Source organism: Lobosporangium transversale (genome assembly GCF_002105155.1).
Source record: "Lobosporangium transversale strain NRRL 3116 chromosome Unknown BCR41scaffold_29, whole genome shotgun sequence".
Lineage (NCBI taxonomy): Eukaryota > Fungi > Mortierellomycota > Mortierellomycetes > Mortierellales > Mortierellaceae > Lobosporangium > Lobosporangium transversale.
Window position 1 is genome coordinate 322639 of NW_019029007.1, and position 12490 is coordinate 335128.

Below are 12490 nucleotides of genomic sequence, written 5' to 3' on the forward strand. Positions count from 1 at the left end.
TCTAAATTGTGAAGTGTGGGCAGAAAATGTCCTTGTCGAGTCATCAAATAAGAAGCTCTTGTGTAACAAGACTTTGACAGATATCGCCTGCACACAAATCCTCAACGCGGATGTTCAGAGTGAGGTGAATTTACCAAGTAGGCCCATAAAGGCTGCTGGACCAGACATCATTTGTTTCTGTTAGTGAGGTTCTAGTATATACAGGTAGCAGCAGTTGGGTTTGTATTAATTATGCATGTTGCATGTTTATAGTTTCCCGAATAATATCGCCAAAACGGCGACAATCTGAATTCAGATTCTTTAAATCGAAGAGTCACCTCTAAATGAAGCCACCAAACAGCTGAAAAGAAAAAATGGAAATCAATGACTCCTTCCTTTGAGCTTGAGTGGATCGTATCGATAAAAATAATATCTAGATCGACATTTCGCATATAAAAGCATGATGAGGTCTTTCTTTCTGTCGCTTTCCTTAAAACCCCCCCCCCCAATATTTTCCCGTATCTTTGGTTCTCACTATTCCTCTCTACTCATTTTTCTCTCATTCTTCTCTAATTCTTCTCTAATTCTCTTCATTCATCACTTTTACATTCACATTTAAAACTTACTATGTGTGGTATTTTCGGAGTCTATAACCTGCCGGGCGATGCTAATGCATTCCGCAACGTGCACTTTATCTCTCAAAAAAGTAAGGGCTTGATATCACCAATTTTTTTTGCCTGATCAATTGGTGGCGCAAGAATGTGGGATCAATATTCCATATTAGCTTAGTGCAGAATTTTTCATGGTTGATGAAATTCTCTTTCTCTAACGGCCTTACCATGACTTCTTACTGATTAGGCTTAGACACCGTGGTCCTGATTGGAACGGATGTACTGTTGCAGGCAAGCATATCCTGTGCCATGAGCGTTTGGCTATTGTTGGCGTTGGTGAGTCGCATCAAAAGCTTGTCGTTTGAGCTGTCAGAAATATACCTTAAAAGTCTCTCGCCTGTTCTGGGTTGTTTTTTTTTTTTTTTTTTTTTTTAATATTCACTGATAATTCTGTGACAATTCGCCTACGCACTGATTAGAATCTGGTGCCCAACCCTTGACAAATGATGACGAGTCGCTAATTCTCTCTGTTAACGGAGAGATCTACAACCATAAGGCTCTCCGCAAACTATGCCCCCCGACACCCACTTCAAGACACAGTCAGATTGTGAAGTCATTCTCCACCTTGTACGCATTATCATGTTATTACTTTATTTCGTGTTTGTTTCGAATAGCAGTTAGCAGTATCATCCTCTAAAAAGTTTTAAATGATGGTTCTATGACTTGATAGTACAAGCAAATGGATACTGATGTCGTAAAACACCTTGACGGAATGTTCTCCTGGATTCTTCTCGACACAAAGAAGAACAGGATTTTGGCTGCTCGTGATCCTATTGGAATTACCACTTTATATCAGGGATGGAGCAGCAAACAGCCTGGCACCATCTATTTTGCTTCTGAGCTCAAGGCATTGAATGAGGAGTGCGACCGCATTATCGCTTTCCCGCCTGGCCATATTTTTGATTCTGAAACTGGCAAGACCACTCGATACTTTGAGCCTACATGGTGGGATGGCGAAAATATCCCATCTGCTCCTGTCGATTATAAGCTCCTCCGTGAGACTTTAGAGAAAGCTGTTCGCAAGAGACTAATGTCCGAGGTCCCTTATGGTGTGTTGCTCAGTGGAGGACTTGATTCAAGCTTGATTGCTTCTATCGCTGCAAGGGAAACTCAGAAGATTATCCATGGACAGGTCCCATTGAACCGTGACGGTGATGATGTTGATGAAAGTATGCACCTTGCTTGCCAATTTGAAAGTTGTTAAGAGGCAGTTTTTTTAGACTTGTTCTTATCGATATTTATACCCTTTCGTAGGTGCCGTTGCTTCGTGGCCAAGACTTCACTCATTCTCGATTGGTTTAGAGGGCTCTCCCGATTTAGCTGCTGCCCGTATCGCCGCTGACTTTTTGAAAACTGTTCACCACGAGTACACTTTTACTGTTCAGGATGGTCTGGATGCCATTGCCGATGTTGTCTACCACTTGGAGACATACGACGTTACCACCATCCGTGCTTCGACTCCTATGTATATGTTGAGCAGAAAGATCAAAGCTATGGGTGTCAAAATGGTCCTTTCAGGAGAGGGCGCTGATGAGATTTTTGGAGGATACCTTTATTTCCATGCTGCCCCATCCGCTGCTGATCTTCACAAAGAGACCGTAAGCCGTGTGAAGAACCTGCATTATGCAGATTGCTTGCGTGCCAACAAGTCAACAATGGCATGGGGTGTTGAAGCTCGTGTTCCTTTCTTGGACAAGGCGTTTCTCGAGGTTGCCATGAACATCGATCCTCAAGAAAAAGTATCTGTCAAGGGTAGGATGGAGAAGTATATCCTTCGTAAGGCTTTTGACACCAAAGATGATCCCACTGCTCAACCTTACCTTCCTGACTCGATTCTTTGGCGTCAGAAGGAGCAATTCTCTGACGGAGTTGGCTATAGTTGGATCGACACACTAAAGGAGCTCTCTTTGACTAAGGTATCAGACGAGGCGTTTGCTAAAGCATCAGAGCGTTGGCCGAAGGATACACCTCAGACTAAAGAGGCTTACTGGTATCGCGATATCTTTGAGCAGTGGTTCCCTCAAGAGGCCTGCACAGAATCTGTAGTTCGCTGGATTCCCCGTGAAGACTGGGGATGCCCTGCCGATCCTTCTGGGCGCGCTCAGAGAGTTCATGATGCCGCATATGACAAGAGCGCATAAAGCTCCATTGATCTTAATAACCTTTCTTGCATACTACACCAAACATAAAAAAAGGCCACATTAAAACATAATAATTATTTCTAACCGTTGTTCCAACTTATCTATCTCTACAATTTTTTCTTTCTTTCCTTTTTCTTATGATCATCTCTTGGGAGCAATTGATGAAAGATGGAAGGATGAAAAGACAGAAATATAAAGAAGGAGTTGTCTCTATATCTCCCATTCTTTTTTTTTATTAAATAAAATAAGCGACCCAATGACGAAGAGTGGGTCTACGATGGTGTGCTTTTCCCGCCTAAGGTCTTGTCATTATACACTAATATGCAGCTCTTTTTTTCTTTTTACAATCTGTAAAGATCGATTAAAGAAATAGGATTTTTTTATGCACTCATGGCTTCTAAAATTCCCGAATGGTATCATTTTGCCCTTGTCTGTCCTTGTTGCATTGCAAAAAGAGGAAAAAACAATCAGGACAGGGGCGCATACACCACCGTATACACCACCGCATGCATAATGTAACGTTTCAGCAGTTGAATATCAAGAAGGGCGACAAGTACATTTTTTCCCCCTAAATGGTAGCCATAAATACAATTTCGGAGAGCTGGTGAAAGTCTCGATCTTTGATCTGTTGCTTGCTTGTTGTCATGCTGTTCATTTGTTTTGATCGTGAGAAGTAAAACTCGATTGTTGGAAGTGCATTATGTATACGTATATCCATTATGTTTGATCAGAAATCCGTGAGCACATGCTTCAAAATGTAACCCGACTTGCCATGGAACTTGAATTGGCCCCCTTGAAAATCATGTTTGCTGAACATTTTTTGTGCGACAAAAAAAGGTCCGCCGCATTACAAATACATTTTTTCTAAAAAAAAAAAAAAAAAAAAAAAAAAACCGATCTGTTTTCATTCTTCATTCTCTCGCTCATTCTTCTTCTAAAACTCATTCGATTCCAATCCTCGACCTTCGCTCTTCAGTCTTTTATTCTAATTATTATCACATACATTCATATTCAACCATGACAGTCATTCATGCCTCGCAGGACTTGTATTCTGCTTCTAACGGTCAGAGCCATACGCTCGATCACATTCCTGTCAACAAGCATTTCAAGAGAACCCAACCGGTCGCATTTGCACAAGAAAAGTTCCAACATCTGACTCTTTATACCGGTAACACAATCCGAACAGGCACCACAGGGCAATTGAATGTCTCTCTTAAAAAGTCGAATCAAGAGGTTAGTAAGAGCTTATTGCTCATATTCAAAAATGCATGGGTGATTTAACCAAAGAGTGATCGGAGGAATGAAGAATCACAAATTAAGTTGAATCTCTGGGCTAAATCCCGTCTTATCAAATTTGTTATTATCCTCAATTGTTATTCCATCAGTTATACACACACACAAGTGTGGAGAAAGTGGAAAGCAAATCAATGTGTATTTTTTTTTTTGTTCAACCATCACTGGTTCAAAATACAATAGCCTTATGTAACGAATACAACAAATGTCAGAGACAATACACTTGGACAGTGTGAAAGATATGATGGTGGAGTGTGATGCTATACGGCGAATATTGATGTATGTAATTACTTTACATGTTCGACATTGACCTGTATTTTAACTTTGAATGATTGCTCATAGCTTGTCTCCGCAGTCGAGGAATCGCTGTTCTCTTCCCTCGTTTCTGCTCGGATCAACGGAACCACATTACAATTGCAGACGCCGCCTCTCTTGGCGCATTGGACGGTGATAGATCCAAGTACGACATCACAGGTAATGATAGTGCAAATATTTTGTTGTGTATTGTTGGATGACTTGAAATGGTGATACATCGGGTTTTTTTTTTTTTTTGCGTGATTCCAAAACAGCGAGCTGACAAATTAAAAAAAAAAAAAAAAAAAAAAAAAAAAGTCAACTATTCTTTCTATCTCCAGCGCCCACACATTGTCAGTAGATGACTTGAACCTGCTTTTGAGAATCTTCAAACTGCACTGGGTGCATCAAGTCATGTGATCGATCACTTCATCCTTGCAATCCCCAATCAGACTTTTGATGAAAATGGACTCGATGAGGCAGACCTTGAGGCATTCACAAACGATGTGGAGCAACTTTATTTGCCTATCTGGAAGCGATTATCAGAACTCCGCACAGGCGGTCAAATTGGACGGTTGGGTGTGGCAGAGTTTTCTAAAAGCAACTTGAAGCTTTCAAGACGGTGGCACTGAATAATGGAGCTGCGGCACCAGAGATTGATCAAGTCAATCTGGATGACTGTTGTGTCCTTCCTAAGGACTTGATTGAATATGCAAAGGCGGAAGGCTCGAATCTTGACCCACGGTGATGCTACAGTATGTGTAAAAAAAAAAAATAATGATAAGCAAGTTTGGTATGTGTTTTGTAAGCTCAAAGTGAATGATGAGTTGAGTAATTCTCATCTTTATTCATGTATATTCATAGATATCTTGCCCAAGTCTACACTGTCTTCTTTGTTACGGCCTCACTTGCCTGTCACCTCAGATTCGACCTTAACCCCCAACTTTGTCCTCAAGTACTCTGCGCTTCTTTCTGGACGCGGATTGCTCGTTAGGAAAGGGTATGTGTCTTTCGTTCAATCTTTTTTTTTTTTTTTTTTTTTTTTTTTTCATAAATAGCGTGTTGAACCTAAGGCTTATTGTCTAATATGGAATCGTTTCTTGGCGTTTGTAGATATATTGTCAATGCTATTGCCGTGTAGTAAAAATAGATAAGATAAAAATTGCCATTCATTAAACTAAGATCATCATTACTTCAAGATTTATGCTTGATGGTGCCACAAACATGCGTACTTGTGTTTCCAAATCATTTGGTGAATAGGGTCAGTGCTGAAAGACTTTTTTTTATTTTTTTTTAGACTCTGGCATACTAATTCTCTTTTTCTTTCACTTTCATTCCTCATTCATATTGAATCCTTTTCTTTTTTTTTTTTTTTTTTTTTAATCTATTACAACCTGGCTACTAGCTTGTTTATAATACACTTAAATGTACGGGTCTCATTACTTGGTCCAACTGAGATTTATCAAGAAGAGTATGTTATACATTAAATATTTTTTTAGCTAGTGAATCCTTCCAATGCTTCCTATCCTCCTTATGCTTTCATTCAGAATATCAAGGCATGTTTTCCTTATCCAAGGTTTCCAACAGCGCGAAAAGTTTATTTTGCTCTCATTGATCAAGATTTGCCACAAAACCTCGCTTTAAACATGGTGCATTTGATTTTGATGCAAGATAAATTCTTGGTGATCAGAGAAAAAGATTTCCGAAAAAGAAAGATGACTTCATAGTTGCATGGGCACTTGACTTCTCCAAATATCTAATTATGGTTCTGATTCGTCCCCATATCGGCTTCCTTTCCCCCATACAACAGTCGGAAGTTTTTTATGAGCTTACGAGCTATGTACGACTGCAGCCTGTTTATTGCTTCCCTTACTTCTCTTCGTTCTTCTATATCATCACAACTGACAGCACCTGTATCCTTAATCCTTACATATCTATACATTAGATGACAGACGCTAAAAAGACTCAGCAGAGGAAATGCGGAAGCTAGGATCACTTTCTTCAGCTTTACCGGCTTATGCCAACCGCTTGAGCTCGCCTACTCACTCTGATACCACAGCGGTTCCTGATGCAAAAGAAAGCAGAGGCCTTGTCTGAATTGGACTCAGCAGGCCTTCACCACTATACGCCAGAATTTAACTCTCCAGAAGTTGTCAACATTGGACGCTATTTGAGTCAACACCCTCAGATCAATGTCAACAACTAAAACCAGAATCAGACCAGAATAGGCTTCATGACGCTGAGCAACTATCGCCATCATCGGACCTCGAGCCTCCATCGCCTATTCCTAACATTGCTACAACATTGTACCCTAATATTCTTCACCTCTCACATTGGTTCGCCTGCTTCGACACTATCTCCGCCACCTCCAAATGAATGTATCGCTACAAACGGCTCCGAACATCAAGATGTTAGCGCTATCCCTGCTTCGCCTGCTCCGGTCGATGCATTCAGAAAATTGAAGACCCTGTTCTGTGCCTTCTGGGCAGATGACTGAACAATATTGTCCCAAGTCGCAAGAGTTGACAACATCACATTCCGTTCAGGATTTGACTCCATCTTCTGCCACACATGCCTATCCATCAAAAACGTACACTGCCCATTTCACCCCTTGCCCTCAACTCTTCCGTCCCTGGCAATGAGAATATAGAGGCAAAGATGTTAACCTCAATCAAACAGATGAGCCTTCGAGCTTGCTTCCAGTCGGTCAAGGTTCGGATACATCAATCTAATGTCATTAGGAAAGACTACAAACAAGAAGCCGAGCTCCCTACCGCAAACTAGTGAGAATGAGGACTTGGAAGGTATGGGAAGTTTAGGGCTCAGACTATGGGCACTAGAAAAGGTCAAAGGCTGTAATTTCAGATTGACTCCTAAATGATTCGAGGAGGTTCTTGAGGATGCTGCAAATAGGCTGGCTACCGCAAGGCGTGAATCAGAGGTAGTGGCAGGGGGTGGGGGATCGGAGCAGAATGGCGACACTAACGCTGCTGCAACGGAACATTGCCAAGATGCTAATACTGGCGCAATGGAGCCTCAACAGGTCCTATATTAACAATTTAAATACATCAAGACGTTTACATGGACCCTGTTTTCAAGAACTGATTCCAATGCAACCGAATTTCTTGTCTCATATCTGTTTTGCTGCAAACCGCGGATCCTTCCGAAGATGAAGATTTAGCCACAGCCACGAGATAGACTGGCCTCATCGCAGGCAGCCTAATTTAATTCCAACTTCACTCTTCAGCAACCAACTAATGATCTCTTCATCCAGTTGCCCAGAAGACTCTAATATCCAGGAGATTACTGACGACCTAGGACGGCAGCAGCTACAGATTCTCTTGTTGGTATTAATTCATCAACCCCAGGGGTATCTGAGGCTAGGCGACTTTCAGTAGCAGCGCCGTCAACGCCAGGTCCATCCGCAGCACAATCGTCTGTAGCTGAAGAGCATGTCATGGCTAATGAATCTACTTCAAGGACTGATATGTTGCCAAGACAACCTCAACCCAGCAGCATCAAAAAGAAAGACAAAGAAGCTGATCCTTCCAAAACGATCCATAGAAAGTCGGCCAGAGAGACCTCTCATGGTATATTTCATGATCTCAAGCGGTTTTTCAATGTTGGTCACTCACCGCAGGTCTCCCCAGTCGTTGCTCAGGCAAGCCCACAGGAGCAACCGCTCGAACGTACCACAAACGCCAAAAACGCGCAAGTCAGGACTTTTTGGGAGCATCGGCGCCATGCGCTACGGTACAAATGGCGCAGGGAGCGTACACGGATCAGAAACTTCACGCTCTACTAGTGGGACCACATGGTAATGCTATCGAATCGGACCTCCGGAAAAAGTATGGAAAGCTTGGTAAAGTCCTTGGCGTGGCGCTGGGCGGAACGGTACGTATCCTCTCGAGATCATCTGATCACAAGACCTTTGCCATCAAGCAGTTCAGGAAGCGTCGACCAAGCGAGTCTGAGCGGTCCTATGTGAAGAAGGTTACATCTGAATATTGTTTAGGATCCACATTTCATCACCCAAACATCATTGAAACACTGGATATCGTAAAGGAAGGAGGCAACTATTATGAGGTTATGGAGTATGCAAGGTATGAGCTGTTCTCGGCTGTGATGTCAGGTCTGATGACTCGAGAAGAGGTTGCTTGCTGTTTCAAGGGCATTGTCGATGGGGTCGCCTATCTTCATAGTATGGGCGTTGCTCATCGGGATTTGAAGCTCGATAACTGCGTAATGAATGAGCGTGGGATTGTCAAGATTATTGACTTTGGCTGCTCCATGGTCTTTCAGCCTCCGTTTGAGAAGAAGATTGAAATGGCAAAAGGTAAAAAAATTCCTATCTCAGTGTATGAGTGACTTTGCTTGCGACGCGCATTTTCTTTCATCTTTCAAAGCTACTGACTTTCTTTTATTTGCTTTTCTTTCTTTTCTTATTTTTTTTTTATTTTTTTATTTTTTATTTTTTTATTTTTTCGTGTGTAAAATGATCTTATTAGGAATTTCTGGATCGGACCCATACATTGCTCCTGAAGTATTTGTGACAGATCAACACGACCCTCGCTTAGCCGATGTCTGGTCAATGGGCATTATTTTTTATGTATGACATTGCGTCGTTTCCCATGGAGGGTTCCGAGAGCAGAGCAGGACCAGTCGTTCCTGGCATTTGCAAATCCTGATGGAACTGGGAAGCTACGCCTTTTAAAGCTGATGCCTCGTGAGAGTCGTCCGATCATGTCCCGAATCCTGGAGATAGATCCTAGCAGGCGTGTGCTAATAGGGGATGTCGTGCAGGATCCTTGGATAACGAATATTGACCATTGTATACTATGAATATATGTCACCAAACCATCCACACCATCTCGGTGATGATGGAACTATCGTCTTAAACCCGAATGAAGGAACCGCGGCTTTACCACCGTCAATCCATGGAAGTGAAAGTGGAGTGTCTTAAGAAACAGCAGCCCCTCATTAAATCTAAGCATATATAGCACCCATTTATAAATAATTTACGTGGTGGAATGTTAGAAAGAGTTGCGATCACAAGGCAAAGCATTGATATAATTGATTTTTTTTATTTATTGACAGGCTCTTGATACGCGTCGAAATTCGACGCTATCCTTCCCGCGATAGTTTGACAGCACGGGCATATTCTGATAAGAAATCAGCTTTTCGTATTGTATCCCATGTCCATGACGCGTATCGGAGCCTTAAAATAATAAAATAAAAGGATTAAAATGCTGAACACATGATTTTTTTTTTTTTTTTTTTTTAAAAAAAAATAAAGCCTTGTAACGTTACCATTCACGCTCAGAAACAATGCCAGGCCGGTTCCTCGGTCCGAGCGCAGGTCCGCCATGGGGACGCATGGAGAGCGATAAAATCTTGTTCCTCAGACCTTTGCTCCAGACTTTCCATCTTTCCTGATCGTGAATAATGATTCCAAAGACATCCTGAGAGGGGTCCATGAAAGAAGCACTCAAAATATCGGGGCGATTGAAGGAAATAGACAGATTTGACATTATCGATGCCATCAAGGATGATGCTGGCGAACTATTGCTATTGTCATGACTATTTTTCGAAGAGTGTGATGCTGATATTGATGTTGGTGCTGTATTTGATTTTACTGAGCCGCCTTTATTGCTTAAGGTTGTTGAAGAGATTGTAGAAGGCGCCCCAGATATGAGAGTCGAGTCGAAAGGCAGCATGACAAAGTTCAGGTATGAAGGGGCTTTTCTTTCTTGGTAAGTCGAAGTCTCCATTGGACCTTGGCGCTCTTTTCTAGACAGCGATACTACTAGTACTTTGGATTGCTCCTTACTATCCTTATCCAGTATTGATGCAGCCTCTGCATCAGAGGCGGAAGATTCTATCCCTATCCCTGTTCCCCCTGCTCCTGTTGATACAGAGGATGGAGTTGAAAGTATATTTTTCTTCTGTGAAGCAGCAGCTGTAGTGGATGCAGTGGTAGATGCATTGTTAATAGCGATAGAAGTGTTGCTCGTTTTGAAGGTGTGCTCAAATCGAGGGTAAATGGATGCCATGTTGATGGATCCAAAGAGATGTAGTGCAGAATGTTGGAAGAAAAGCGTTTGTTCCATTGCATATTTGCGATAGTATTCGACTCCAAACTGCATTACTGGTACTTTGTTTGAGATCAAGACTACGAATTGAAAATAAATAGCAAAGTTAAGGATTGGATCCTAGGGTTAGGCAAAGTATGTTGCTGCAAGAATTAATTAAAAAGCAAAAATATATCTCTATAAACATTTACCAATATCAGCGCACCAATCACCTAGTCCTTCACGTTGTGACTTCTTTGCCCTATATTAGGCTGTTGCTGTTGTTGTTGGCCCAACTAGACCAGTGTTTATCCCTTGTCCTGGATGTTCTGGTTAGAATTGGATGAGGCCGCTGAGAGAGCTTCTCATAAAACACTTCAACCCTTTGTAGTAATTTCAAGATCCTGCTGCTACTGTTGCCTCCATTACCACCACCCGCTGACCGCTCGTCCGCGACAACTAAAACAACATTGCACACGAGATCAAAAACGTTGCTAAAATGAGAGCTTGATTCTCCAGCCAGGTATCCAGAGAGATCCCCTCTGTGATTCGTTCGTTTCTCAAAGCGTTTTCCAAATTTGATAAACAGAAGATTGGTTCCGTATCCAAGAGGATCATCCGCTCAGGTGTGATGTACATATCGATACCTGATGTTTGAATCCTGCGACGCTAGCCATCGACAATGATTGTTTTATAAATGCTGAGGAGGCAAAGGGTGCCGGACAGAATGAGGAGAGGAGTGATGACTTCCCAGCACCTTGTGTCCCCAAAATTCCAACGATGAAATGTCCAGGATGGTCTGACAACCACTATTGATACCATATTAAATGCACAAACAAAAATCAGTTTTTAAGCATTCAAGGGCTATATTTCGATATGGAAAGCATTCCCTGAGCCTATCCAAGTATATACCTGTTCAGCAGACTCCAAGAATTTACCGTTCTCATTCATTAACTTGACGGAATGGGGCCCCATAGCAGGAGGAATTGCGGCAATAGGCAGATTTTGCATTGGTCGAGCGCCTCCAGTGGACATGGTACCAACTCCAGCTCACCAGGCGCAGAATGAATTCCGCCTATAGATCGTGGATCTCTAAAACCGGGCTGAGAATATGGTCCTGTCGGTCCACGTAGCGATTGGTGTTGCTGCTGCTGTGGTTGCTGTTGCTGTTGCTGTGGTTGCTGTTGCTGCTGCTGTTGTGGTTGTTGTTGTGATTGCTGCTGTTGGTTTGAGCTTTGTACTAGCGCTAGTGCCCTGCCAAGAATAAACCGTTCTACTGCAGGGGCTTGTCTCCGATTAATTAACTTCCCAGGATCTAATCCCGCGAATCATCATCGTATAGTTCGCCTACACTACGAGTGCTTGCTCCTCCTGCCATCGCCACTTTCCGATCATTACCGCCGCTACTATTGGGATTAGGCTGTAGAATTTGGCGCTGAAAGCTATTAGGATCGACTATCACTCGGTGAGTTGTTTGTTGCTGTTGTTTCATGGATCCGTCATTACTGTTATTGTTAGTGTTGCTCATTTCATCTTTATTTAAATCATTTTGTTGCTGTTGTTGTGATTGGCGTGATGTTCGATCCCGCCTACTTCGTTCTCGGCGCTCTCTTCTTGGCTTATGCTCCTTTACAATGTCTGATTCGATTGTTGTGACTGTCCATGCCAGTATCCGCAAGATGTTGCTGATTGATGTTTTGTTGAGGTGTATGGTGTACGTGTTGTGAAGATGATGAAGGGAGATCAGCATTATTTTGCTGGCCGCCTATGATGGATCCTGATCGTTCCCTTCTTCCTTGGGTTCCATTGCTTGATACGGAGACTCCTCCACTACGACATGTTGATATTAATGGTGGTGTATTGATAGTGCTCATGTTGTTCATACCCATATTAATCCCACCAATACCTGGTGGTGGAGTCATATATGATTGATTCAGAGATGGTTGCTGGTGCATTCTAGTTGCTCCCTTCCTCTTGTGGGAGGTTGCTGTGATTGTTGTTGCTGTTGCTGCTGCTGCGGAGTTGGATAGGTATTGAATTG

General features: G+C 42.4%; 5 protein-coding genes across 5 annotated transcripts; 3 read left to right on the plus strand and 2 right to left on the minus strand.

Moving 5' to 3' along the window:
- Positions 1–478: 478 nt before the first annotated feature.
- On the plus strand, positions 479–3043 carry BCR41DRAFT_357329 (asparagine synthase). Its single transcript, XM_022024877.1, has 5 exons — positions 479–685; positions 882–926; positions 1070–1197; positions 1321–1819; positions 1905–3043. The coding sequence occupies exons 1-5, from the start codon at positions 607–609 to the stop codon at positions 2789–2791; spliced, it is 1638 nt and encodes a 545-aa protein (XP_021879520.1). The 5' UTR covers positions 479–606; the 3' UTR covers positions 2792–3043.
- Positions 3044–3687: 644 nt separating this feature from the next.
- BCR41DRAFT_357330 (hypothetical protein) lies at positions 3688–5561 on the plus strand. The gene is made up of 7 exons (XM_022024878.1): positions 3688–4024; positions 4427–4558; positions 4762–4959; positions 4980–5122; positions 5168–5171; positions 5257–5378; positions 5492–5561. Exons 1-7 carry the CDS (start codon positions 3809–3811, stop codon positions 5517–5519), a joined length of 843 nt encoding a protein of 280 aa, XP_021879521.1. The 5' UTR covers positions 3688–3808; the 3' UTR covers positions 5520–5561.
- Positions 5562–8192: 2631 nt separating this feature from the next.
- Positions 8193–9328, plus strand: BCR41DRAFT_381490 (kinase-like domain-containing protein; the record flags this gene model as incomplete). Its single annotated transcript, XM_022027312.1, has 4 exons — positions 8193–8240; positions 8306–8714; positions 8887–8965; positions 9016–9328. 4 exons carry the CDS (start codon positions 8193–8195, stop codon positions 9218–9220), a joined length of 741 nt encoding a protein of 246 aa, XP_021879522.1. The 3' UTR covers positions 9221–9328.
- Positions 9329–9375: 47 nt separating this feature from the next.
- Positions 9376–10876, minus strand: BCR41DRAFT_115488 (hypothetical protein). Its single transcript, XM_022019419.1, has 3 exons — positions 10662–10876; positions 9689–10550; positions 9376–9596 (listed from the first exon to the last, which is right to left on the minus strand). Exons 2-3 carry the CDS (start codon positions 10522–10524, stop codon positions 9503–9505), a joined length of 930 nt encoding a protein of 309 aa, XP_021879523.1. The 5' UTR covers positions 10525–10550; positions 10662–10876; the 3' UTR covers positions 9376–9502.
- A 748-nt stretch (positions 10877–11624) lies between these two features.
- BCR41DRAFT_115466 (hypothetical protein) lies at positions 11625–12290 on the minus strand. Its single transcript, XM_022019418.1, has one exon. The coding sequence runs from the start codon at positions 12197–12199 to the stop codon at positions 11765–11767; it is 435 nt and encodes a 144-aa protein (XP_021879524.1). The 5' UTR covers positions 12200–12290; the 3' UTR covers positions 11625–11764.
- Between the last annotated feature and the right edge of the window lie 200 nt (positions 12291–12490).

What these genes read in the sequence shown, in the direction of transcription:
- BCR41DRAFT_357329 (XM_022024877.1), top strand. Translation starts at nt 607, where the DNA reads ATGTGTGGTATTTTCGGAGTCTATAACCTGCCGGGCGATGCTAATGCA. An exon ending in GCACTTTATCTCTCAAAAAA is followed by an intron (nt 686 to 881) that starts GTAAGGGCTTGA and finishes GTACTGTTGCAG; the next exon opens with GCAAGCATATCCTGTGCCAT. An exon ending in TTTGGCTATTGTTGGCGTTG is followed by an intron (nt 927 to 1,069) that starts GTGAGTCGCATC and finishes CGCACTGATTAG; the next exon opens with AATCTGGTGCCCAACCCTTG.
- BCR41DRAFT_357330 (XM_022024878.1), top strand. Translation starts at nt 3,809, where the DNA reads ATGACAGTCATTCATGCCTCGCAGGACTTGTATTCTGCTTCTAACGGT. An exon ending in TTAAAAAGTCGAATCAAGAG is followed by an intron (nt 4,025 to 4,426) that starts GTTAGTAAGAGC and finishes GATTGCTCATAG; the next exon opens with CTTGTCTCCGCAGTCGAGGA. An exon ending in ATCCAAGTACGACATCACAG is followed by an intron (nt 4,559 to 4,761) that starts GTAATGATAGTG and finishes CCTGCTTTTGAG; the next exon opens with AATCTTCAAACTGCACTGGG.
- BCR41DRAFT_115488 (XM_022019419.1), bottom strand. Translation starts at nt 10,524, where the DNA reads ATGCAGTTTGGAGTCGAATACTATCGCAAATATGCAATGGAACAAACG. An exon ending in ATTGTTTCTGAGCGTGAATG is followed by an intron (nt 9,597 to 9,688) that starts GTAACGTTACAA and finishes TATTATTTTAAG; the next exon opens with GCTCCGATACGCGTCATGGA.
- BCR41DRAFT_115466 (XM_022019418.1), bottom strand. Translation starts at nt 12,199, where the DNA reads ATGCTGATCTCCCTTCATCATCTTCACAACACGTACACCATACACCTC.